The 27893-nt window shown below is 35.6% G+C and overlaps 2 protein-coding genes across 3 annotated transcripts; one reads left to right on the forward strand and one right to left on the reverse strand.

Annotated features, from left to right (window-relative positions):
• The first annotated feature begins 4534 nt into the window (after nucleotides 1-4534).
• Nucleotides 4535-8612, forward strand: LOC113704906 (uncharacterized). Its single transcript, XM_027226774.2, has 9 exons — nucleotides 4535-4698; nucleotides 5907-5997; nucleotides 6123-6183; nucleotides 6520-6597; nucleotides 7024-7097; nucleotides 7411-7524; nucleotides 7605-7712; nucleotides 8134-8172; nucleotides 8291-8612. Exons 1-9 carry the CDS (start codon nucleotides 4604-4606, stop codon nucleotides 8375-8377), a joined length of 747 nt encoding a protein of 248 aa, XP_027082575.2. The 5' UTR covers nucleotides 4535-4603; the 3' UTR covers nucleotides 8378-8612.
• Nucleotides 8613-9091: 479 nt separating this feature from the next.
• On the reverse strand, nucleotides 9092-20365 carry LOC113704917 (serine/threonine-protein phosphatase BSL3). Of its 2 annotated transcripts, XM_027226793.2 has the most exons (22): nucleotides 19460-20365; nucleotides 18972-19032; nucleotides 18769-18847; nucleotides 18595-18674; nucleotides 18398-18492; nucleotides 18139-18238; nucleotides 15671-15740; nucleotides 14860-14961; nucleotides 14691-14772; nucleotides 14383-14562; nucleotides 13878-14145; nucleotides 13551-13788; nucleotides 13280-13450; nucleotides 12711-12949; nucleotides 11579-11663; nucleotides 11385-11483; nucleotides 11110-11309; nucleotides 10952-11027; nucleotides 10134-10269; nucleotides 9854-9993; nucleotides 9691-9754; nucleotides 9092-9606 (listed from the first exon to the last, which is right to left on the reverse strand). In XM_027226793.2, the coding sequence occupies exons 1-22, from the start codon at nucleotides 19911-19913 to the stop codon at nucleotides 9593-9595; spliced, it is 3033 nt and encodes a 1010-aa protein (XP_027082594.2). In that variant the 5' UTR covers nucleotides 19914-20365; the 3' UTR covers nucleotides 9092-9592. The 2 variants fall into 2 exon arrangements, with proteins under 2 accessions (XP_027082594.2, XP_027082586.2); XM_027226785.2 differs by having other exon boundaries at nucleotides 9479-9754.
• Between the last annotated feature and the right edge of the window lie 7528 nt (nucleotides 20366-27893).

The following is a 27893-nucleotide window of genomic DNA, read 5'->3' on the forward strand; positions in this document are numbered from 1 at the left end:
TAAATTTAACTCAAAGAAAATGATTTTATGGGTTCAATTCATACATCAAATGCAGAAAGTTCACAAAGGTGGCTGATCATCAACCGGATGCCTGTCTAGAAACAAATCTTTCAACTGATTTTTGACAACTTGTGGTCGGAATTTGGAAACAGACTTGATAAAAGACGAGCTATATAGTCTTAGACATGACTTAATTGATAAATGACCGGTGTTAGCTTTCCATTGAACATTTTGTTGCGAGACTTTGATATTGATCTTACTGTTAGTTCAATATGCCCTAGGAATGGCAATAAGGCTAGGCCTGTCAACTGACCCGGACCCGGACCGGATCCGTCAAATAATTCCGAATACGGGTAGGGATATAATTCCATTAACGAATCCGAATCCGTTTTGTCAAACAAAAACATGTCGGATACGGAATATGGTATTCTGACCCGTATTGAACCCAACCCGGATATAAATTGATTAATAATTTAAAATATATATATATTTATTTATATAATACCCTAAATTTACTTCTCTGACTATTATCCAAATAGTCAAACACACCAAAAACAAGTGTTGTTGCAAAATAGATTTTTGATGGACCCTTTTTCGGATAGGCTCGACCCGTCGGGTATTCAAGTAGAATCCGGAACTGGTATAATATGCCGGGTCCGGATTTATTAGTTTCTGCCCGGACCCGACCAGTTGACAGTCCTAAATACGGCGAGTGCTCGCCCCACGAGCTTAGGAATGGGTGGGGATTGGGGTGGGGGCGCGAGAGCATATGTCCATCCCATCTCGCGCCTTTATTTTAAAATAGTATGTATACGTACAATTTGGAATAAATGTTATGTTATTGTTAGTATATAAATATATTTTATGAAATAAGTAACATATTATGTTGTTATAATAAAACGATGTAATTTTTTTACTAAAATTTTAAAAGAATGATTAATAAAACTATTATTAGATTTATATAAATTGAAAAGATTAAATCAAATAAAAATAATAATAATGATAGTGGAGTAGGACGAGTGCACCCACAGAAATAATAGGGAGGGACGAGGGTAGGGGCGGGGGTTGGGGGAGTGGGAAACAGGGCAGGGATAAGGAGAACTTTGGTAGATCAGGGTGAGGGTTGGGGGAAGCTTCTCCGGCTTCAAAACAGCCCGTTGCCATCTTCTAACTAGCCAGATTAAAACTTTAACCAAGAGTAGATGCAAAATAAAGTTCACAAGACAAATCAAACAAGAAATAACCAATTTATTTCACCTCATATTTTTGAAACTCTAATATAAAACTGATCATGTTCAATTCCGATTAAGTTACTTATAACCATGTTTTTTTCTTTTCATTTTTCACTCGCCCTTTTAACTTTTAAGTCATTTTGAAGTTCTTTAAAAAAAAAAAAAGAAAAAAAAGAAGCACAAGTTCCGAGTTCCAACATATACTTTGGCAAATGCTTTAGGGAATATGAGTAGGACGGCTATCCATTCCCAAAAATTCTAACAGCTTTTATGAAAAAGATGTCGGAGCATAAGAATATATAAGTAACTAGCTAAGACGCGGTCATGTGTGTGTATGTATATACTCCCTCCATTTTTTTATAACTGACGTTTAAGAAATTTGCTCTAGTGTACTTTTATCTGTCGTTTTATTATCCTCATACAGTATTAATTATTTTTTCACAATTTTACCCTATTATCTCTCTTTTCCAATACAGGGTTCTTAATTACTACTCCTAGTAATTATTGCTTCTCTCTTTGTAACAATCCTAGTAATTATCTGCCCCTCCGCATTCTTTCTTCTTTTCTCGCAGTATGTTGCACAATTAATGAGGGTACAAAAGGAAAGTAGTGTACAGATTTAAGCAATGAAAAACTTTTCTTAATTGGTGTGCAAAACCTTAAACGTCAGTTATAAAAAAAGGGAAGGAGTATATATATGGCATTGAGATAGAGGCAAAAAGAAAAAATAATTAAAAAAGTTTAAACAATAAGCATATGCTTTAATTTTGATACTTTGTAGCAGAATAAGATGACTTAAGGTACAACAAAAAGTCTAGAAGTTCTCTCTACTTAATTATTACTTATTATATGATGGATTGAAAATGCCAGTTTAAAGCTAGAATTGACACCAATCTTAATGAACTTTCACATCAATTAGGAAATTAATTATATTAATTTTCTTTTGGAATTATCAACTCATTTAGGACCAAGAATCAGATGCAGACATGTCTGCTTTTACTCTCTCCACATTTGTAAGGTCTACTGTCTCCAATCTCCACATTTGTTAAAGTATTTTGGGATAATTTCAGAAACCTCTCCTGAGGTTTTTGACAATTTCATTAGACTCTTCTGAAGTTTGTAAAATTATACAAACCTCTCTTGAGGTTAAGGTTTTGATAACAAAATTACTCCAATTAGAAAAATTAACATTAGAAAAGTACTTTAAGGAGAGAGGTGAAACTTTTATCCCATAAATACTCTTTATGCATGCATATAAGTTGTATTGGTAAAAGAATGAAAATAATTAAAAGTTAGAAACAATTAATACACATATTTTACCACTCAAAAAGTCCACATTCAATAAATTAGACAGCACAAATAAGCAACAAAACTACACTAATGATCATAAGATTCAACAACACAGACTAGTCATCTCTTTTGACATGATATTTAGTATAATTCATTTGATTTTGAAAAGATAAATTTTCAAATTTTGCCTTTTTCCCCTCCTTTCTCCTTTACTAATATCTAACGATTAAGTAATTCGAGCACTAATTAACGAAAATATTTGTTAAAAAATTCTTTGATGATGAACGATGACTTGTAATTAAAAAAATACATCAATTGATATATCTAATGACACTATTTTGTGATTGATAAAATTTAACAATGACCAGAAATCAGTTGCACACAATGTGAGAATAAGAGCTTTAGTAGAAGAAAAAATACAGGCCAAAAGAAGGTTGTTCATGAGAATATTTTCTTTAAAACTCTTAAAACTGTGACAATTGTAAAATAATTTCGTAAAAATAAAGGAGAAATGAGGGGAAAAAAGTCAAAATTCAAAAATTTTTCTGATTAAAATCACAAGAATCATAGCAAACATCATGTTAAAAGAGATGACTAGTCTGTTTTGCTTAATTTTGTTGCTTATTTGTGTTGTCTAATTTATTAAATGCAAATTTTTTGAACGGTCAAATGTGTATATTAATTATTTCTAACTTTTAGCTATTTTTGTTCTTTTACTAATACAACATATATATACACGCATAACGGATATTTAAGAAGTAAAAGTTTCATCTCTCTCCTTAAAATACTTTTTTAATGTTACTTTTTCTAATTGGACTAATTTTGTTATCAAAACCTTAACTTCAGGAGAGATTTGTGTAATTTTACAGACTTTAGGGGAGGCTAGTGAAATTGTCAGAAACATTAGGGGAGATTTTTGAAATTATCCCAAGTATTTTACTTCAAACGTGTATGGCTCATTAACAAACATTTTGGCCTAAGTTTTCTAATCAAAGTATAGCCTAATAATATGTTAATATTTTGTCTAATGTTAATATTTACTTCACTGTCATACTCATGTGTCCATCGTTACAGGAAAAAATGTTAGTAAGATCTCCAGTTCTGCAAAGAGTTTAATTTGGATGGTAAGGTGGAAGAAATTATTAGTAGGAGATCTTGGATACAAGACCTACCACTTACACAAAAAAAAAAAAAAAAAAAAAAAACTTTTCCAATCTTTTTTTTTGAAATTCTTATAGCCTACATGAACTTTTAGTACTTTTGAAACTGATATCCATTTGGCTCTTTTTCCTCTTTTTTTTTTTTTTTTCAAATTGCTTCGTTTTGTTCTTTGGTAATATTTGTAGAGATACTAATCATTTGATTCTCTTCAAATGAAAAAGGATAGAAGAAAAGAAAATATAAACATTTGGAAATATTCTTTGTGCTTATGAGATTTAAATGAGTATCCTCTAATATGTGTCCTTTTTTTGTTATTTTTTCCCTCAAAAGTGGTACACAGGAATGAAAGTGGGTGGTGAATATATACACTACAATATCTCCACTAATGGTCTAATTGCAATTTAATATATCGATTAATTTCTCCGACGCTGCATTAACAGAAGGATGCATTCAATCAAATTACGTACCTATTTTTGTCTTGCTTGTATCAAAGCAAATTGGGCTTTTTCCTCAAAAAAAAAAAAAGCAAATTGGGCAATTGTTGGTAAAAGAAAATGATAATTTGAAGTATTTTTTTTTTAAAAAAAAAAGAGAAAACGTGTGATTAAAAAAGATGAGGTAGATCTGCGCACGAATTGGACAGGTCCGGAATCCCATAAAAGCAAATATTTTGATGGCCCAATAGCCAAAATAAACAATCGGACACCATTAGCCCATTCACTCAAATACGATGGACTGATTGGATATCTGAGGCCAAACCTGATTGATGATCTGCTACTTTGGTTCAGATGGGCTGGAGCCCAAAAGTGGCCCGAACTAATTTCCATATTTGTAAAGGAAAGATTTGCAGCAAAGGCAAAGGAAACCTTTAAGGTCGTGTTTGGTTGAGTAAGAAATTCATTCATCCGTGGGCTACTGGGATGGGAGACAACAGCGCCAATAACCTCGACGATTTGCTGCTGAAGCAATTCTTCGCAGAGGTTAGCGAGGTTGAGCGTGATAACGAAGTCAATAGGTTCATTTCTTTCTTTTTTCCGTTTTTATGTGTATTTGAGTGATTTTTTTCCAGTGCAAGTTTATTCTTCAATTTATGTAAATTTCGTTGCTAATTTGTTAAAATTTTTGGTGCAAATTTGTGTTTTTTTTTGTGTGAAAATATTACGTGTAAAACAATGCGAACTGTTGTGTTAGAAGTTCGTTTTTTGATAAATTATGTCGTGGCTTTCCATTTATTTTGATGAGTAAATTGTTCAATTGGGCCAATTTTTAATTTGAAACATGAGAATAAATTTAGGGTTTTTGTTTTGGGAAAAGTCCTCTTTCTTGTATTGCTACAAATGATAATTGTTGAGATTGTTAAACGGTAGATAGCACTTCTTTTTCCCATCTAAAACATCTGCAAAGAAAAAAAGGGTGTGGTATATGGATTTTTGGTAAAATATGATGCTGAAATTGTGAGAAAAGAGATGTATGAGACGACAATATATAAGTGCCCAGGTGTTTATAGAACAGCAGATAACTGATTGGGTTGATTTTTTGATGTATATAAAATCCATTTCCAGTAGGGTTATTAGAAAGATTAAAGGAAAGAATGATAAAGGGATTGAAATCAGCTATTAGGAAATGCATGGCAACTTGCAGTGTTACATAAGCCTGAATCATGAGTTGGATGGAAAAAACATGTATCGTGTTGCTGAACCCTAAAGCCTACAAGTGAGAATAGGCTTACTTGAGTTGAGTCAAGAATGCTTTTTTTTTTTTTGGGCTACAGGAGTAAGACTGTGTAAAGTTAAACTGTTGCACAAATTTGTAGGTTCAAAGCCTTGTGTAGTAGCTAAGTCTGATCACAACAAGTTTGGCTGTCTTATTCAGGGTACATATAATGGAGTAAGAGATTTAAATGCTAGCATGCATGTTGATTAAATGCTTATCCATAAGTTTCTTTCTTCGACTAGAGAACAAAATGGTGCGAGGAAGAAAAAGTTTGTGTTGATGAAAGTGGAAATATCAGAGAGTAGAAAAAGTTGAAACATCAAAGCAAAGGAAGGAATCTGATGGTTTTTGCTGATAGTACCTTCTCAATTATATTTCATATGAGTTCTTCAATGTTCTTAGGCAGATTATTTCATATTATGTCATTTATACTCTCTCTCTCTCTCTCTCTCTCTCCCCTCCTGGACCTATTTGCTTATATATAATCTCCAATTTTCAACGTTTTTTCAGGATTCTTTCGTGCTTCAAGTTAAATCCATTTGATTATCTTAACCTGTCATTTGATTCATCTGTGGATGACGTGAAAAAACAATATCGCAAGGTAAAGCTTTTTTATATTGCCGATAGCTTGATAACTTGTAGATTGAATAAGGGTTTTGTGTTGTTGATATGAACAGCTTGGTATTCGAAATGAACTGATAGATTTATGCTTTTTCCTTCTTATAGTTGTCTTTACTTGTTCACCCGGACAAGTGCAAACATCCACAAGCAAAGGAGGCATTCGCTGGTAATGAAATCTTCTTATCTTTCTTTCTAATCTGAAGCAATATGCAATTATCAGTACTTTTTAAGACCTTGGTCTGCTATAATGCTAGATTGTACTTTTGGAGAAAGTTAACAGTGCAAACACCTTTCTAATCCTTTTGGTGTCCTCTTATAGAGTAGCATTTAGTATGTGGAAATACAGAACTCCTTTTTTATGGAGAACTGATCTTCTTCAGTCCTCCATTCTCTTTACAATCATATAGTGGAGGCTCAAATTAATTGTTTTCGAGTTTGCTTTTATGCTGTGCAATTTGGTTCGCCCAATGAATTGCTTACTAACAAAATTTATTTGCTGCAGCATTAGCAAAAGCCCAGCAGCTGCTGCTTGAGCCACAAGAAAGGGAATATGTTCTGAACCAAGTGAATGCAGCAAAAGGTACTTGCAGTATTATCCTTTATGATATTTTATGAAAAAGCCATTGCCTAAATGGCTCGCACTCATTTGTTTGTCCCAAAACCCAAAGAAAAAGGGGTTCTAATCTTTCAAAAGGGGAATTTGAAATGTGCTACTAGATCATTGTAATAAGTAATTTTCTCCCTACTTTTTAGTTTTTATTTTGTTTTGTTATTGCTTGAATCCAGATCATGTCATGATTGTGACCATTTCTCTACATCACAAGGTGATATACAGATGCTTTAATAAATACAAGTTATGCTTTGTTCTGGATCTTTAGTGGACAATCCAGCTTTTTTGAATGATTTAAATGGTGTTTAAAGTGATTAGGTGTTATTCTAGGTTCCTATTTTACTTGTGTTCTTTGTCAAGCTTTGGTAACACTGAAAATTTTTTAATTCAACGCAGAGGAACTTAGAGCAAAGAGGAAGAAGCAACTTAAAAAAGATACTGCTTCTAAGTTGAAGTCAATAGTTGATGAGGTAAGTTTAGTAGCAACAGTGTCTTGTTATCCTTATTCTTTTCTACTTGTTCTGACTCTACCAAGGATCAACCTGGAACTTTATTTAGAATATTGCTGGACCAGTTTATGTCTCCAGAGTGTCTCTCTTCAATTCTTTTTCCTTTGTTTCTATGTATTGGACAAAATTAAATTAAATATGTGGCTAATTGTTTTATAAAGAAACATTAAAAGCAGTTGGCTCATGAAAAGCAGGAGCTACTAGTTGTTGTCCATTTTCCTGTGGTTAAGTATGTGATGTATCAGAATAGATACTAACGTAAATGTTTCTACAGGGAAAATATGAACAAGAATTTGAACAATCACCAGAATTCCAGCAAGAGCTGAAACTGAAGGTTAAAGAGATATTAACGGAGCAAGAATGGCGGAGGAGAAAAATGCAGATGCGCGTATGTTACAGTACAATTCATTCCTTTAGTGCTACATAATCTGTTTGACTGAATTCAGTTGGTATGCTTTAATTATCTAGATATCAGAAGAGGAAGGAAGGTTGAAGAAGGACGAGGAGGAATCAAAAGAGATGTGGAAAAGGAAGCGTGAGCATGAGGAGCAGTGGGAAGGGACAAGGGAACAGAGGGTTAGTTTTTTTCTGTTTTTCTACCTAGTATCCTTCCTCTTATTGATTGTGCAAATGATTAAGATTGAGGGGTGTGCACGAATGACATTTATCTTCTCTTTGGGGGTGAACGTATTAATAATTCCACTAGTTACCAACGGTTCTTATCATCTTGGGGATTTGTATATTAGTTTTTCCTCTTGTCTGCTATCTCCTGAATGTGGCATGAGATTTTTGCAGTCTTGGATGAATTTTGCTGTCTCAGTTCATTCTTTTACTTAAACCTTGTAATGAGAAGTATGTTGCATAGTCTTCCATCTGATGGGCACTCCTAATTTTCCTCATGCTTACCATTTTGTGCTTATAGAATTAGTGAGGTGTAAAAGAACTGGTTATCCATTCTCATTGTTTTGAATGTCGGTCATTTCCCTTGTACCATCAGGTTTCCAGTTGGAGAGACTTTATGAAAGGTGGAAAGAAGGTAATATGTCCTCCTGCATGACCATTTACTTCGAGCTTGCTTTTTCTCGTCTTTTCTCAAGTGGAGATGTTACTATGTCTTGTGACTGATCAAGATATCTATTTGTCTATCTCTGCAGGTTAAGAAAGGAGAAATTCGGCCGCCAAAGCTCAAGACAGAAGACCCCAACAAATCTTATGTTCAAAGGCCAGTTAAACGTGGTTAGGCGCCATGTGCTTGGTCACATTAATGATTGTTCCCAGGTGTTGAGAAGCCTTTTGATGATTAGGGAGAGACTTGTATCAGCTCACATCTGTAGAAAGCAGTACTCTGCTGCAACTAATTCCTGCATGTTGGGTGAAACTAGAATCTGTTGTAGCATATGGAGAATCCATCTGTTATATTACTGTGGATGAATTAAGCCATCTAGTTTAACTGAAAAAAAAGTTACTCTTGAGAAAGTCGCAGATTTATTTACGTTTTCTGTAAAAAAAAAAATTGTTTTTGGGCTTCCTCAATGGTCTTCCAGCATTTGTTTGTTTATTATCTTTAAATGGTGGAGAGTTTGCCATTAGCTTGAGATGAAATAACTCCTAACTTAATTTGCAGTTGAAAAATAGCCGTCCGGTACTTGCTTCCAAGAGTACCCGGAAAATGGTTAACACTGGCCGCTCAAGTCAGTGTTTTCCTCGAGACAGCTGCCTTAGTTCATGGTTTCGATATCCCCTGCAAGATTGTATTATTTGTTGCAACGTACTGTAACAATCACTAAGTGATTCACCCAAAAATAAGGGGGGAAAAAACACAAGGAAAATTTACATCGTCAATAAATAAAAAAAAAAAAAAAAAACGTTTAGGGGAATAAGAGATAAGTAACTAGGTGGTATAAGAATGAACCGAACATCGAGGGGCTATTTCTTCCATCACATCATGTCGAAACTGGAGAAAAAGGAGCTTTTTTATCATCACACAGAAGTTACATTGTACAAAACAGGCAACACAAATTACAAATCGACACCCTCTATGTTACATGAACGCCCAAGATTTTGTATATCTCACCAATCACATTTTGAGAACCTCCTAAAAGTCCCCTCTTTAGCAAGTGATAAAAATAATACAACTAAACCAGTGACCAAAAAATATATAGCACTAACAAGAAAAATACCCAGCACTACTCCCACCCCAGGAGAACCAACCAACGCTGTCAACTTCTACCAGCACGCAACTCATCAATGTACAGAGGAACTTCTCAAAAAACCCCTATCAGCTTTCATCATCGTCACTCGAGAAACAATCCTCCGCCTGCTACATGGTTTGAGACTCAAAATTTCCGTGCCTGAAGGCCCATATATATTGTGGAAGTTTGATACCTTGCAAGCTCCAAAGCCGTCACGTATCCAAGTGGAAACAGATCCTGCGGCAGTCTCCATATGGCATCATACTATGTACAAATCTCTGGAAATCCCAGGTGTTAGCATGAGCCAGGAAGAATATAGGAAAACAATCTGGGACAACATATCTAAATCCAAGCAAGAGAACCTCGATCACTGGCAACTTGAGGACGACCTCTAGTTGGTGTAGGTGGTCTGTTAGCATTAAGCTCCTAATTGAGAAAGATCACAGAGAGAACCACTTTTAGAATAGGTCTAAAAAATCATAAGTAAAAGCACAAAATCTGAAACAAATGAGAAAACAATTGTACCTGCATCCACGTGTCTTCTATATGACGTTCAGGTGATGTTTCAGGTGAAGTAATAGCCGGTGGCAATGGATGAATCAGCTTGGGAACGACTACAAGATCTCTGCCCAAAACTAATATAGCACCAGCATTATTTGCAGTCCCTGAAAGGATCAAATTCCAATGATTCAATAGAGCTAAAAGAACATTTCTCTGTTTACTTTTATTTTTTCATTTATGCATGTCTGCCTATGGTGACATATGGTCGCTCATAATAATGTACAATTAGGAAGAAAGGCCATACCACAGTAGTTTGTGGCTGAGAAAAGAGTAATTAAATGTCCTTGTGCAAACCGTTCAAAGCCATCCATCACACACTCGTGCGCTCTGACTATCAGTTGAAGATCATTGTTATTGCAGAATTCCATCACACGATCAGGCTGTCAAGAAGATAAATTTGGCCAAAAATCATAAATTGACAACCTAAAGACTAATAAAGAATCTAGTTCCCCCTTCAATGGAGAACCAAAAAAACAAAAGAATTGAAATGAAATGACCAACAATAAATGCCAGGTACCTTATTCTTAACCTAATTTATCCAATCCAACAAGCAAAATATTGCTTACAATGAAGCACATGACAACCATAAAATTTCTCATATTAGAATATCGGAACATAGCATTAGCCTTATTTGGTTCCAATGACATAACACCCAAGAGCATTTAACAAGAAGAAGTGTGCCAAAATAGAACAAGCATTGAGATATGATCTATGCTTCTTGTTCCTTCATCTTATAATAGTTGCACAACTATATAAATTGCCTATTGTCCATGGTACGATGCTAAATTGCTTTAGAAATGCCACGAGTCCACTTTTCATGCTGCTGTTTCAGTTATTTCCTAATACTTGAACAAGTTCTTCAGGATAGATGGCTTTCACACTCCTCAGAATGCGCAGAGTGAAGCTTAGAGAAAGTCATTCCAACACGACAGTATAGGAAGTCCCTTCATCAAGTTTGTACACTTCCAGCTCAACAAAAAGATATTGGAATAGAAAACATGATTATGATAATCTAAGACAATAAACTTGAAATAAATTCACAAAAAGAGGGAGAACACTGACCCCAAAAGTAACCAGCCCAGGACCCCTTGCATTAGGCCGTAGCCCTTCTACACTATCATTTTCAGTTGGATCGGACCTATAAACAGGAAATCAAGTAATTACTTTACAAAATTGGTATTGTTAACAAAATATAACACACGGCACGGAAATGCACCAACCACAATAAATCCATCAGAACAATTGAGCCTGCTTCCATTGTAATTGGTCGCTGAATACTCTCAATTTGTTCTACATGATTTATTGATCTTCCAATACCACCATGCATACAGATAATTTTTTTCTCAATCAATGCAGCTAGAGGAAGCCAGTTGAACAGTCTGTTTATCCGATGCCATGCCCAAATTCCATCTCTCTCACCCTGCTCCAAACAGCATAATGTTGATAATCTCTTCAGGAAGAAAAACCACAATTTTTACTCTCCCACAATACTTACCATGCGTTCAATGCACTCGATTCGAAAGCCAAAAAGTGCATTAATATCTGCAGCTTCATGATTTCCACGAATTAAATGAACATTGTGGGGATACTCAACCTATACAGCAATTAGTGAACATAAGACCATGCAAAGTCAAGTTCACAAACATGATTTGAAAAGCAACTATAAGATCCACAAACATGTTTGCATACCTTCAAAGCAAGGAGAAGAGTTATGGTTTCCAAGCTGTGCTGGCCTCGGTCAACATAATCTCCTAAGAAGAGATAATCGATATATCTGACAGTCATTTACATAAAGTTAGTTACGAGTGCAAAACAGTAATTCACTTAGTTGAAAATTTAACCAAAACATAAGAAACATAACTCCGAAATTTTTTCTGTTGAGAGCCAGTGATTTAAGATACCGTGATGAGGATCACAAGTTAAATAAGCATGCATGAAAAATGAACAGAATGCCTCTTTTAATCTTAATGGGAGTCATGCACAAGCTTCCATAGGCACCCAATTAACAAATCGTAATTGAGGCTGCTATTATAAATGTGCATGTGTATGTATCAACTTCATTAATGAGGACAGACTCATATGGAATAATGCTTTAATATACAGCACCAAAACTTGTTACTCACTGCTACTCAACTCCTGTACCATACAGCAGTTGGATCAAGCAAAAGAGATGCTAGCCCAAACACAGTCAACAATCTCTCTTCCAGCTCTCAACAAGTAAAGACCATCCAACCCATGTTCTAATTCACATTTCTCGGACAAAAACTTGGCCTTAAAGAACCTGTTAGTGACAGCCTTAGCAATCATTTGTACTGCCGACACACATCAAGTAGGCAGGTGTTGGCAATCAATGACACATTCTTCTTTTGTATATGAATTTTGCTTGTTATAAAAGGACGTCCAACTTGTTTATTAAGCGATGGCTAAATATGACGGACGAGGGAAACAGGGTATCAGACTACAATTGTGTGAAGAGCACTTTAGAGAACTTTAACTTTTTAAGCCTTGCAATTTACATGTTCAATATATGCCAGAGAGCATGCAGTTCACAACCTTTTACTTTGCCTTCAGAACAAGATCTAAGTGGATCCACCAAAATTGAAAAGCGAAGGTTGAAAGTGGGCAAAAAGAGAACCCATTAAGAAAAATCAGTTAATTATACTGCAGGCAAAAAGTGGGCATGTAGTGCAATACAATCAGTAAAACAGCAAATAGCAAGCTAAAGAATGCTATTTTGCTGTATGAGAACTATCACCCACATATTACCCCATAAAACAATATACCCAGGATGCTAAGAAGCGTACACCATTAATGCACTTACGCAATATCTCCAGCAGTTGAAGGGGATCCATACTCATCAAAGAGCCTCATAAGATCTCCGAATTGTCCATGTAAATCACCAAATATCTTGATTGGAGCCTTGAGTTGTAAAACAGTTGGCTCACTCGAGAATATTCTTTCAGCACTATCACAAAGGTCAGCTATCTCATTGCAATCCAAGAAAAATTGACGTCTAACAGGAGGCTTCCAACCACGAGGCTTCAATAGATGAGCAATCACCTGCAAGAGAGAGAGAGAGAGAGAGAGAGAGAGAGAGAGACATCATCAAGCAAACAGTCAACTTGGATGAACCAACAATAGACGCCTGTTGTCCTTGTATAAAAGTTCCTCTACCAATCAACTTTCTTCAAAGCAGTCCATGACTGCTCTGCAATCAAATTCGTACTCTCAATTCCTACTAGGAAAGCAAATCCTTCCATCTAAACAGATGTTGCACCATTTTAAACCCAAAACTTGAGTGAAATCTATTGATTCTGATCCTTTTAATTCATCACCTATCTTCCCAAATATGACAACTTCAGCTATCCACATGAAGGAAAGATCAGGTACCTTTTTGGGCACACTGTTGATAGACATTTGCCGATCCAAAAGTTTTCTTGCTGCTGTAGCACTTTCTGGTGTCCCATAACTTACACGTCTACCCTCGTTTTCAAATTGATCTATTGAAAGCTGTCTAACCATGCCCCCTAATGCTCCACCTGTTTCAGCAGCTACAACCACCTGCAAATGCATTTAGAGTAAAACCATCAATTTAAGATACAATTCATTACCAGCAAAACAGAAATAATTTTCAACATAAAATCAAAAACTTGATACTGACAGCACGATGATGAAGCCGAACCCCTGCAGGAGCAGAATTATTTGATGCAGCAGAATCAGGTTTAATCAATGAAGATATTTGCTTCCCACTCGGAGTTGCCTCTGGCCCACGGTCCCCCCTATCAGGTCTGTCAACTTCTCCATTGAATCGAGCTTTTGCAGCAGCTAATGTAGCACTAATTGCCTCAGCTTCAGCGGCAGAGGCTTCAACCAAGTAGTCCACACCTTTACTCAATCTCCTGGGACAGTTAAATTGATATGGAACATCAACACGAAGCAGCAAAAGCACATTGTATGAATCGAAGTACATGTTAACCAGGAGACTCACCGAGAACCTTGAAGCATTGCATTTTCAGTACTGATATCAGTATACATATCACCATTCACCGGCGGAGCAACAGGATTTCCAAGCACAACAGCACCATCAGTAACTGCTTCCGGAACTGACTGTCTCATTCTTTCATCAACATACCTTCCTGTCAACCTGCCTGGCTGCACATTAGATGCGGCTGCAGCAGCGGCGGCATGTGAAGCTGCCGCTGTTGTTTCTGAAGCAGCTAGATCTTCAGCAACAAGCAAATCATCAAGCAGAACACCTGTGACAAACAGATAAATGTACTCAAGATCCTATATTATTATGAAATATTAAAGACAGCACAATATAATAAAACATACTATCCCACGCCTAGCATCATCAAAGTAGAAGTAAGACATCTAAAAGATGGAAAAAAAATTCATTACACCAAAAAACTACTACAAGAATACTCGTCTCACTTTACAATTTTACATCCATAAATCTGAATCCTATAAACAGGAAAGAAAACACATCTCACCACCACGAAGGCCTCCATAGATAAATATCAAGTCACCAACAGCAGCAGCAGCATGCCTACAACGTCTGGTTAATTCAACTGCAGCATCCCCACCAGCAGCATCAGCACTGTATCTACCAGTCCTGGGACTAGTAACAACAGACTTTGTATCACACCAAACTCCTGCTGCAGTATCCAGAACTACAGAAGAAATAAACAGGTGAATTTGCAAGAATTGGGATAGTGGAGTCACGAAGAAGTTTGAAGGCATGTAAAAATGCAGGTAGTTATCGTAGATCTGTTGGATGGAAAAAGAAACAAGTATGTACCTGCCACACTTGATGAGTCCTCCACCATCCTTCCACCACCAAGAGCCCCTCCTGATACATGAAGCCTAGCATTGACAAAAACCTATAACCCAGAAAAATAGCCAATGTTCAGATGCAAATATTGGCCCACAATTTCAAATAAACAAAGAAAATTCCTATAGCAACTCACAGCTGCATGCTGATATCTAGGAGATGGTGATACACCAGGGGCAATTGCCCACTCCCAACGACCATCTCTGTGTTTGGCAAGCCCATATGCACTGGCCAGTGGCTGCAGTTCACAGTAGTGATAAAAAGCAAAGAAGCATTAGGCTAAAAAATCAGTTACTCTGGTAAGAAAAATTGGACAAAATAACAGCAAAATGAAGCATGTCAATGTCCCATGGAATGGATGATGTGCAATCAATCCTATGCCTACAAGAGCACAGAACAATTAATCAATATAGCAACAGAGGTCTTTACAAGCAGCACCAAAAGAGAAATGAATACAATGTGAAACAACAAAGTTCCCAATAAGTATCAGTTGCACCAGTAGTAATATAGACCAGGTTGGTTAGCAAATTCCAAATATCAACAAACAACCATTCAAGTTAAGCAATGCCTCCAAGCTTTCTAGAAAATGCAGTCCACCAATTAAGCCATAAGAGTTATCACACATGATCAAGCTATTTAGCAATGAAAGAAATGCGCAAAAACAAGAAAAAAATTGAATAAGAGAACTAAATAGGAATTGAAAACATCCCCTCGGCAGGAAAACTAAAATGAAAACAAAAGGACAAGACAATGATGGTGATGATAATGCAACAGAAGCCATTAACTTTCCGACCCCTCTAGATATAACTAACTGATAAACAAAGGTGGTCTTTTAGACAAAATGGTGAACCAAGGGCAAATAAGCCTATTAAATTGTGAACATAAATGGAATTTAGATGCACAAATATATACATAGTAATGCATATAGAACATGTGTATCAGCCTACCACACTGTTCGCGTCTCTCCCCCCGCAAAGAAGAAGAAGACCATCAGACCGAGCACTTGCAGTTGCATACCTGTGAAAAGCAACAGGGGAAAAACAAGAAATCAATATTCAACTTCCATACGTCAATATAACACAGAAAAAGCCAACATGAAAAGGTAGCCCACTGCAATACAATAATCACAAATGTTAAGCAAAGCATATAACAGAAACTTGTCACTTTTCAAACGAAATCTTGCTGAAAAGTCCAGAATGCCAAACAGATGTACTCTAGAAACTAAAAGTTGCCTCTAAAGCACAAGCATTTGCACAAGTTTCAGGATGCTCCCAACCAGAAGTTTAGTTCACAGAGCCTTTGAATCTTTACAGTACAAGCCTTGCCACAAAATTAGGCGGCTGCTACAATTTCTAACTTCAATCTCTCACCTTGGTAACAGTCATAAACAGACCATATTCATAATACACATGGTTATACTAAGAGTCTATGACAACTTCCTGTTTTCCTCTGTTTAGCATTCCTCTTCTATATGGAGTGGAGTTTCAAGAAACACTTTAGCAGAGTCAGAACCTCTATGCAGGATAGCGCAATCACAATACATATAGGTCCACTATCACTATTGGAGAAATTCAGTTAGAGGCCATGGCCTCTAACAAGAGCTGTTTTCAGGATTACTGAATCTATGGTGAGAGACATGGAACAGACCTCTCTCTTTGTGCAGGGCTTGCACTCAATCTTATCATTCGTTCATGTCGTTCTGCTGGTCTAGGAATTGCTCCCCTAGGTGCCTCCCCCCTTCTCTAGTGGTGCAACTAGACCAGAGTGATGTATATGTATATGCGTGTGCGCGACGCACATTATATATACTTATCCATCCATCTGAATATATAAGTATATTTACATATGCATATACATGGTAACTGGAGAGTATGTCAGAGATATACCCAAAAAATCATAAACAGTATTTTTTGCTTCAAACTCACTTATATGTAAACTTCAACATGCTATATTTAAATAAAAGGAAGGTCTAGTGGGCTCCTAGATTGCAGAACCCACAAAAGGTAAATTAGTTAACAAGATATTGTCTGGCAGATATCTTGTCTGGCAGGTAGCGAATAAACCAACCTACTAAGAAACAGTTAGCCTATAAACTCATGTGGCCCACCAACTCATGGAAACAACCAAGTCCAGATTGCTTTTACATGAAAAGCACTAATTAAAGCCTAAGTTGAGCAAGAGATATCTGACCAAGTGAGAGCAAAAGATAATAGCAGCACCCTTACATTTCACTTAAGCTATATTTATTATAATAATGACGAGATTTTACGTTATTATGTAACTTTTCACGGTTCGTGTTGTTTGCAATTAATAACAAGACATCAACATCAAAAACTATGACGTGATTGACATTTTTAACCAAACTTTAATAGGTCTAAGATCTAACAATATCTTCCTGATTATAGGCACTTAAAGTAAATACACTGTTGAAACCAGAATTCCACCACACAGTAGTGCCAAGTCAATATTAAAAGGTCAGTATCAACTCAAAGCTCAGCTCCTTGAAAGCAGCAATGCTAAACAATGAAGGCTCAGCTCCTTACAAAGCAGCAACCCTGAACACTCAATGTAGCTTAATTAAGTAGGACCCAGTTTGACGACAAGAGTTGGTTGACCTAATAGAGCTTTGCACAATCCATACTTAGCTCAAGCGAGTCTATTTCTTAATCTTCCATAACCTTTTAAAACAGGATATTTCCAGGGCATGATGATGTCATTCACTAATCCTATTGACTTGTTGAAGTGCACATAGGGTATCAGAATCCACTTATGGTGTTGCCCCAAGGTCTGACGAATCCCATAGAGCCATATTATAATGTCATTCAGTACCAAATTGCACAAGGCCGAAAAGAAAATGTTCAGTCAGAAATTGGAAGCATCCAGATTTATTCTTGCAAGGGAAAAGAGGTTAATTTTCAGAAATTTGGCATTGAACTCATCATTCCCTTCAACTTTTAACCACTATATAGAAAACTAAAATAACAAAAAAAGGGCAGAACCATTGTTACATCCAGATCATTAGGGGGAAAAGATAAATTTGAGAAACAAATAGTGTAAGTCACTATGCGTAGGTAAATGATGATCCAGGAATAATGATACTTTAGGTAGCAATATAACTGGGCCCTCTTAATCTGCATATGCAATGTGCTTATAACACCACTTTACAGAGAGGAAACTATACTATACACAAAATAGACGATATAGCTATTCATAAAGAAACCCACTCAGCAGAAAGATTGACCACCGTGCAAAATGCATTGTAATTGTCACTAGAGCAAAGGAAATCATCAATACCAATCACATAGAAGATGTGCATGGTCTAATGATCAAGTAAAGAACATGTGAAAGGTTAAACAAATAAAAATCATGTACAGCTAATCCACATGAGCAATTAGAGAGGCGGCTTGAAACTCACATGCATGGAGGTGGACCTTCACCTTCAGGTTCCAGTTTCCGCCATTCATAAGGTTTGGCAGCTGTGTCCAGAGCCCATACATCAGCTAAAGGCCTTTTTCCTGAAACAATACATCACATCAAAGCCTATTAAACGTTAAAGGCGACTACCAAAGATAGATCAAAAGAGATAATAGACCAACCATCATTTTTTTATTTTTTTCCTCCCACCTCTCCCCACACCCTTCCCACCCCCAACTGCCAGGCACAGGAAAACTAACCATCATTTCCACCAATAGCCATGAGATATCTTTGGCCCACCAAAGCCATGACATGCCCATAACGAGGCCCAGGTCCAGGGCCTTGAACAACCACCCTATAGGAAATTATAGTCAATCCAATGTTTGTGGGACAAACATATGTTTTATGAAAACCAACTACATACATTTTCAGCATTTAGGTTTAACAAAAGGCTAACCTATGCCATCGTGGTCTTTGTTGTGTTAGGTCTAGAACATGAAGGTCCTCAGCAGACAAACCAGCCGGACCAATTCCTCCCTGCGATAAATGAAAAGTAGCCTCGTAAAAGAGCTAAAGTTTAAGAATACGCTACAATTCAAACTTTGCAACGTAAACTGAACTATTAAGCTACCTGAATGACTACCATGGTCCCAACTGCAGTAGCGACATGAGCTGCCCTTGGTGTGGGTGGCTCTCCAATTGGAGTAATTCTGCAGAAGTCAAATGCAACAAAATAATAATTCCAACAGAAACAACAAACCCAACGCAAGCCACTGAAAAATTATTGTAGGTGTTGCACAAAAGTTAATAAGACAATAGGGATCAAAAGTTTACCTAGACCATTTATTTGTCAGCACATCATAACAATGCACATCAGCAGTTGCCCCTGCTAATCCTGAAATCAATCATAACTACACTGGTTACCACGTGAATTTAACAGAATAAGTTTCAATTTCACTGACAAATATAAAAACAAAATAAACGGTGCTATCTTCACCCTAAACACTACATTATATACACCTTGACAGAATTCCCGAAACACAACTTTTATATGGCATGCCTTATTTGTCAGGTTCACATCAAATTTCAATCTTTAGCAAGCTAGGAATCCCCCTGTTTTGCTCTCTCCCCCCTTTCCTTTAAGAACACCATGAGAATGAAATCCAGATTCTACAAATTCACTTTATCTAATATTGAACCAAGATTCAGCTGGAATGCTATCTCAATAGAAACAAACAGCTTCAATTATAGCTAAAGCAAAACACCCCAGTTTCAATAAAAGTGAACAAGAACAAGATCAAATCTTTAAAGCTAAGACGTACGAATTCCAGCACTTCCAGCAGAGGAAGGAGTTCCAGAAGCAGCTGAATTGCCCTCTAAAGCTGTGGCACCACCAAATAAAATTAGCCTCGGCCCAATATACCCCGGACTCCCTTCTTCCCCAACAGCAGGCACAGCCGTAAGTGTATGCCCACACCTTGGTCCCGGCCCATCCTCCTTCTTCTCTATAATGGCATTCACCACCGTGTACGTCGGCGCACACCTCGGCCCAACCACCGGACTAGTATTACTACTCTGCTGCTGCTGAGAAGAAGGCTGACCCGCCTGACCAGGACCTTGCTGAGCTGACTGCTGAGAAGCCTGAGATCCTAAATTATCAACCCCACCCGATAACTCTCCCGACGTCGGACCATTCGCCGTCGCCGTCGTCGTCGTCGTCGTCGTGGACTCCTGATCGGATTCCTCCGCTGTTACCATATTCGAATCCACATCCATGTTTCCGCTCTTCTCTTCACCCAAACCCTAAATTCAAAACCTTTCCGTTTAAGATCCGAATCAAAGCTCCAAAGCTTCGCCAGTCGCATTTCTTATCAACATTTTCCAATAATTCAAAACCCTAATTCCCCTAATTTAGTCCCCAAATTTGAATCCTTAAGTTTCCCAAATTCAAAAACCCTAAGCTCTTCTCCTCCGATCCTCGAATGAAATCATTATTCCAAGCTTTTTTATTTTAGACAAAATTAGCAGGAGAGAAGAAGAAAAAGAAAAATGGAAATCCTAAGGGGGGATGGGATTTCGATTTTCGATTTCTCTTTTCTCGTTTGGACCTTTTTCTCCTAATTTTCCGTATCTGGTTATTAATTTTGAAGGCGGTCGAGGGAGAAATATGAACGGAAGAGGACGGCCAAACACACCTCAGAAAACAATTGTGTTTTTTTTTTTTTTTTTTTTTTGCTCCCCACTCTTTCTCTCCTTTCTCTCTACCAATCCAAATACTTTCTCTCTCTAAACATTTTCAGTCTTTCTCTCTCTATCAATCCAAATACTTTCTCTCTCTAAACAATTGTGTTTTTTTTTTTTGCTCCCCACTCTTTCTCTCCTTTCTGTCTACCAATCGCAATACTTTCTCTCTCTAAGCATTTTCAGTCCTTCTCTCTCTATCCCTACCTCTCTCTGGGCCCCATTTCAAGTTCATTTACTTATGTGCTCCTCTAGTTTCTAGAATGAGAAAATGTGTAGTGTATTTTTTATGTTGTTTTCTTTCCAAAATTGTGCACTAACTATTTGTGATTCATTCATATCCATCATTGTACAAATGAATTTTAATTAGTCCTTTTGAAACAACTTAGATTTATTGACTTAGCTCTAATCACGACCTTCTTTTTTATTATTCATCGAACAATATTATATATTTACAATATCAATTATAGAGTTCTATCATTTCTTAAATTTTAACATTAATGATGATTAATTTTGTATACATTGACAGCATATATACTATTATTAACTTAGTTAATAATATTTATTTTTTCATCTAACTTTCGATTCTTTCCTAATATGTGTTACAATTGTCATGTTTCATAGAATTATGATTGATTTTGAATAGCTTTCGTACTTTTGATACCACGACTAGAAACATCCATTACATGTTTATAAGGGTTCATTATAGTTTCTTAAAATATTAAGCTATTACAAAAATAAGGCATATAGTAGTTTCTTCAAAATCTTATTCTTTTTTTTTTTCAAAATTTTTTTTACGATGCAGAAGGGACCAAAATTAACATCGGACCTTGTCCTCTTAACATAATGAACACAAATTTTTTTTCACAAAAAAGAGATAATGGGGGGTAATTTCTCCAATTTTGAATAAATTAAATGTAAGACGGGCTAATTTTTGTGTATATTATGGGGTAAATTAATCCATTATAATTATACTGGGGGTAAAACAATAATCCATTATCTTTACTCTCAGTGGGTATTACAGTATCAGGAGGAGTATGTACTGTTGTGAAAGGGAGTGCACGGTAGCCGGTAAATGGGAGGGACGGCGGAAACGCGGAAATCTAGTGCAGATTGTGGGAAATTGATTACACGTGTGGAAATGTTGGGTAATAAACCGTTGGGTCGTAAGTTGCAAGCCGGAAAACCGGTTAAACAGGTAACGGTTAACTGTGAAAACCGGATTCCGAGTTCAATGGAAGTGTGGAGGGGCGTGGAGACGCGCTGTCGTCTGAGGCGCGTGAGGAATTTCTGCAAAGGTTCCTAGCCTGACAAATACATATGCGGTGAGACATGAGAGCTGGTTTTGGCTGGATATTTTATTATTTGTTTGTTCAAGAAAGAAATTAAATATTTTTTATGGGAAAATTTGGTAACTGTCTAGATAAAAAAAAATGTTTTTACATTGATGTTTCTTTATGTTTTTTGTTGCAGAATTTGATGCTTTTTGGCCCAAGTTTGAAAAGGAAAAGGGAGGAAATTTGAGTAAAATATTGAGGGCAAAAAGCTGAGCATTGTAGAATTGGGTTTATATGGGGAGTTAACTTATTGTTATGAACAAGTCAAGAGTCTGCATCAAAGTTTGAGCCAACAATTGTTTTGGTGTTATCAGTTATGGACAAAAACAGTAGCAGAAGAATTTTGAGAAAAGGAGATTCACAGGCAATTGAAAGTGAAGTATGGAAACGTGGAATGTCGGAATTCCATAAGAGTTATTAATTTCTACCCAAAAAAGACTAGTGTAACCAATAACCTTTGAGGCATAAAAACATGTTCGAAAATAGTTATATGCAATTGATAGGAATTGTTTTGTTTTTAATATATTGGTAAAGAAGACTAAAATTTAACAACTATAAATAGATGGGAATGATTTCTTGATTTGGTACAAAAAAGAAAAAAAAAAAAAGACTCTGCATGCAATCAAGCTAATGTTGGTTGAGTGATTGGGCTATTAATTGTAGGATAAGACTTTATTACGAATAGTGTGTATGTGTTAGCGAGATTAGATGCATGTGTAAATTGTATTTGAATTTAATTTTTGTATATCTTGTCGTGCATCCAAATTCACTAGTTATACATTGTCAGTGTAGAAAATCTCTAATTGTAATATTAGAATCAGTCCCTCGCCCTAAAGTATAATAAAACTTTAGTAAAACAAAAAAAAACATATTATGTTTAATTTATTTTTGAGTGCTAATTTTGTTGGCTTAAGTAAAAAGTTAGTCAAGATTAAAAATAATCTTAAGTAACTAACTATATTGGTTGATGTGGTAATTAATGAATAAATGTAAAATAAGAAGTATGTGGTCACATATATCTATTTGTGCGCAGTTAAGCGAACGATCAAAATGGAAATTAAATTAATAAGGTAACCGGTAACCCCTATCAATGTTCTTTCCATTTAGTGCTTTTGCTAGCTGCATGTCGTGTATGTTGAACATATAAATCAACACGTAGAACACCGAAATTCCAATATTATCGATCGGGTAGTGATATTGGCACACCCTAGGTGTATGCTTATAAGAAAATGTATAATTATTTTTTTCATATTAAGTTACATATCATTGTAGACATGTATATATTGATATAAAAAAATCTATAGTTACTATTTTAGAGGAAGTTATTGTATTTAAAAAATCATGAAGAAAAAAGTGAGATGTGAGGGAGACAGCGTGAGGAAGTTGTAATTTGTTCTCAAGGGGATCACTTTTTGTTGATTGTGAGGAGTTTTTGTTTTTTGGGAATATATTGAGACCAATTTACCCTTATAATTACGGGTAGATTAGAAATTTTAAAAATTGATCCTGTGTGTATATCACACTATATTGCTCTTTGATTATATAGTATATCCTAAAACGTTGCTCTCAATTGTTTTAGAATTTTGGAAAATTTTATTATGGAAAGTAATTATAGAGAATAATCAGAATCAGTAAAAATTACTCTTTAGTTTAGTATAGATTTTATTTAACTTTTTTATCTATTAAAAAATCTATAACATGAAAACAAAAGTAAATGAGAATATTATAAAAAGTGATTATCTTAAAATATGAATACAGTGTGAATATAGTTCTTCATGTTAGACATTTCTGTTTGATAATAGTTGGAAATGGAATCACATGGACCCTAATTTTATCAGGTGAAAATGTGATATCCTCTTGCTTAAATGCCAAAACATACAAATGCTTTGATTGCGTGTTATTCAAAAGAAATCTGTTAGTCTATTCTTGCTGCAATTATTTATTTTTAATTTTTTTATCCTTCCTCCCCAGTCCCCTCCTACATCCTTCTCACTCTCAACTATCAGACCTCGAATTATTCTTAGCAAATGTACTGGTAACTAGTAGTCTAGCACTAGTATTTTTAATTTTCAGTGTCTGCTCATTGAAAATTTGTTGACACCAACCAACAAAGTTTTTTTTTTTTTGAGAGATACAAAATAAAGTATATTAAACCATCTAAAAAATGACTAATATTATTAAACCATCTAAAAAATGAAGTTTCCAAGTTATCATGAGAGTATCTAAAAATTAGATAGGAAAATCTATCTCTTAACTCTGAGTTGATTAATTCCACTAATTGAGCATTAAGGACATAAATTCCACAATTAAGATTAATAAGTGTTATCCTAATCAAGAGATGGCAAAAGAAGTATAAATAAAATATAAAGCCATCCAGCATCCAATATCATCAACCTACCGAATTAAAGAAGAGATTATTTATAGGTACTAGCAATAAATGCTTAAAACTTTCTCTTTTGCCTTGCTGATAAGGGCATAATTTGTGTGGATAACAATTTTCAAAAACCAAAGGCAAAGTGCAATCATGGGTTGGGAATATTAACAACAAGAGCAAAAGGGTTGGCTGCTTGCTTAGGATCCAAAGGCCCCATGCAGATTCATGCCTCTCATGCGATGTTTTGATGTCCAACTTTACCAGGGTAAAGGTTTCTTTCCCCCTAAATTACTCAACTTTTCTGCCACCTTTTGCCACAATTATTCCCAAACATCAAGATTTATGCCCAAAACTAAATGCCCATTCCAATCATGGAACCACAAGTTCTTACGTGTTATTTAAATACATTCCAATCATAGCACCTGAGGCATTAATGTTGCCTTCTTGTGACGTGATGAAAGCTATTTGTCTTGCCATATACATAATCACTACTCACATTGCATGCATTAGGGTTACTCGACCTTTCTCTTTTTGACATGAAAAGATAATAATAACATCTCTATAGTGGTCCTTAGCCATGCTAGTTAATGCTTTTAAGTTTTAACCCACCATGTAAACTTAAAATTTAACTTTCTCGATTTAACTTCAACTTACTTGTTAGAAAACAAGAAATCATGTCGAGTGTCCCAAGACCCCTAATGGACATTCTCTAGGAAAAGGGGAGATTTTTATACTGTGAGTTGAAATCAGAATTTGAGTTAGCACTCTTAGAACCCATCTGGATTGCATTTTTTGGGGAGCTTTTGGGAAAAGATTACTATTAAGGTAAAAAAAGCGATCGAAAATGAGAAAAAAATTCTCACGGAAACCTACAAGGTTTTTTTTTAGGCAAAAAATGCAGTTATTTAATGACGCGCTTATTCCGTAATGAAGCACAATACTGAAACCACTTGAGCAATGAGTTAACTTTGTCATTTTAGCCTGTGTCATACAACTATCAAGTTTTCATAGAGAAAAACATGTTTTTAATTTTTTTTATTTTTTAATATCTTTTGATGTTACATACATCATATTACAAAAATGTTACATTATTATTCCAAAAACTTTTTCCCAATAATCTTCAATCTAAACTAAACGGGATCCTTAGGTTACCTTTCCTTCTATGGCACGTTGCATGAGTCCATGCACTAATTGTGTAACGTCAAGGAACTATTCCAAAAGAACCCTACAAAGTCCAAGAAGGACAGTAATTAATGCATCCGTAGAACTATTCCAAAGGAACCCAAGAAAGAACCCTAGAAAGTCCAAGAAGGACATGATTAATGTAGGTCAGGGATCAAATTTCTTGATTTGCATTTTTATTCAGAATTTTCTGAAAATTTCACTAGTAGGTGTATAGACGTCCGTTTAGTCCAACGGTGGTTCAATCTCCTCTGAATCCCCTTTTGACTCCCTATAATCCACCCTTTTCCCTTAGTATAAAGTAGGCATAATGTAGAAGAAAAATTATTGTATTCAAAAATATATATATAATGCATCCGTCTCTCATAAGGGTACCTCAATCTACATACTGCTTTCACGCTACCACAATACAAGATGCACTAGTTAGTTGCAAATTTCTAACTCATAACATATGCACACTCAAAAGCTTGCAAATGTCAGTAAAATATTTGTGGATGGATGTGAGAGTATTTATGGAATAATATCTCTATTTTTGACTATCTTCACAATGTCATCTAATTTGAGAGGAAGAAGCAAAAAAAGATACTAATTCAAAAGTTGACAAGTATTCGACTTTCTACTTTGATATTGGCAAATGGTAAGATGGTTATAATAGGGTCTTTGATGTTTTTTTTTTTTGGGGGTGGGAGAGGGAATCTCATTGAACTGTCTAAAATAATACTATGTTTGTTTTTGGTCAATGGAAGGGTGCTATTCTGCTAATAGATGCGGTCAGATTTGACAAGTACTAATTAATTTATGAGGTTATGGAGAGATCCTTCTACATTTATTGGTCAGCATCCCCAATAAAATTTGAGTTCTTTTTATACTCTTCGAAGAAGTTTTCCTCCTTGTGCTAGCTACCACAAGATTTTGCTGTCTCCCCACATTTGTATAACTTGTCAGTATGCGTAAATACACTTGATATAGCGACAATCATTCTTTAAGAAAGAAAACAACAGATTTGAATTGGTATTCAGGTGTACTCGTAATGACCAAAAAGATTAAACTGGAACCATATATTCTGGGATTCACGGGAGTGTAAACAAATTTAATCAAGTCGAATATCTTAGTATTCAAATTTGTTTAATTATTTTTACAAATATGAAATTTTAGTCAAATTTAATTTATTTATCTGCCGAATTGAGTTTGAACGAGTTTTTTTTAATCGAATTTGAATGTTATCGAACATAAAACGTTATTTAAGTTTGACTTAATTAGTTGGCGAACTAAGTTTAAACGAATTCTTACCAAATCAAAGTCGATTCGAGTATAAAGTAGTTAGATTCATCTTTCATATCTGGAGATTCGGATAATTATACCATAAAATACATATGTTAACACGACATATGTAGATACCATAACATTAAAAGTATATACACTAATATAACAACGTGCAAAAATATCGTAAATTTCGTCACATATAGAAAGCCAAATCCTACAATTAATTCCATTTGTCCGATTTCAAATTAATCAATATGCCAATTACTCTAAAAATCGCATGCCGTGCCATACTCTCTGCTATTTATTGTAAGCTGAAGTAAGTTAACTGCCCTATTATTATTATTAATGAAATCCATTTATGAGTGGACGAATTCCGTCATTGACACTTGTCAGTGACAAAGTTCAACAGCATCATCCCTCACCAAATAGGAGTATTTTACTCTGCAAAAGAAGGGAAGAGAATACACTACGGTGTATCAGTAGTATATCCCAATCGAATAGGAGAAGAAGAAACACATTCCATATCCAATATTTGACCATTGTACAGATTTATTGTGTTTGCCATTTATTGGATCCCCACTAGTTTTATGTAACTAACATTCACATTCACATAGTATGTGAGAGGTTGACTTTACCGTATCCTATTGTCAACTTTTTCTTCTTTTATTTTTCTTTTATCTTGTTCATATTTCCTTTTCTAGTGCTTCATTTTTCTTTTTCTTTTTTCTTTTTTTGGGTGGAGAATTTCCTTTTTTTTTTGGTACGAATATACTGCATTAAAGGAGAATTTCCAAGTGGAGGTATGTTTGTGGTTGACTTCACTCAACTAGATAAGTTGCGGGGGCTTAGGGTTAGAGGGGGTAGTGGATGTTGACTTTTTTCTCTTGCGGAAGTTGACTTCCCTTAATGTATTTTTAAATCATATCCCTCTTAGTTCTTTCATTTTCTTTCTTTCTCATTCTTTGTTGGGACCTTTTTTTTTTTATTTTTTTGGGAGTGCACTGTCAACTCTTCCTCTTTCTATTACCTTCTTCCACTCAGCCTTTTCCTTTTTGGATTTAATATTGTTTTTCTTTTTGTTAGTGTTTCTCATTTCTCTCTTTTTTTTTTTTTTTGGGGTTTGGAGGCTTGGTAGGATGTGGCTTGGGAAGTTTCGGTGCAAGAAGGGAGAACGTGTGGAACTAAAAAACGGTTAAATACAGTTGGCAACGCTTTGACAATTCAACAAAGAATTGAATAATTCACAGATATTTGAAAAGGAGATAAAAGTAAAACCACTAGTGTAGTGTATAGTGTATACCCTATCCCAAATCAGCCGTGTATTTTACCTCTTCAGCAAGTACTCCGCCGTATGACACT

The sequence above is a fragment of the Coffea arabica genome, chromosome 1e, assembly GCF_036785885.1.
Source record: "Coffea arabica cultivar ET-39 chromosome 1e, Coffea Arabica ET-39 HiFi, whole genome shotgun sequence".
Lineage (NCBI taxonomy): Eukaryota > Viridiplantae > Streptophyta > Magnoliopsida > Gentianales > Rubiaceae > Coffea > Coffea arabica.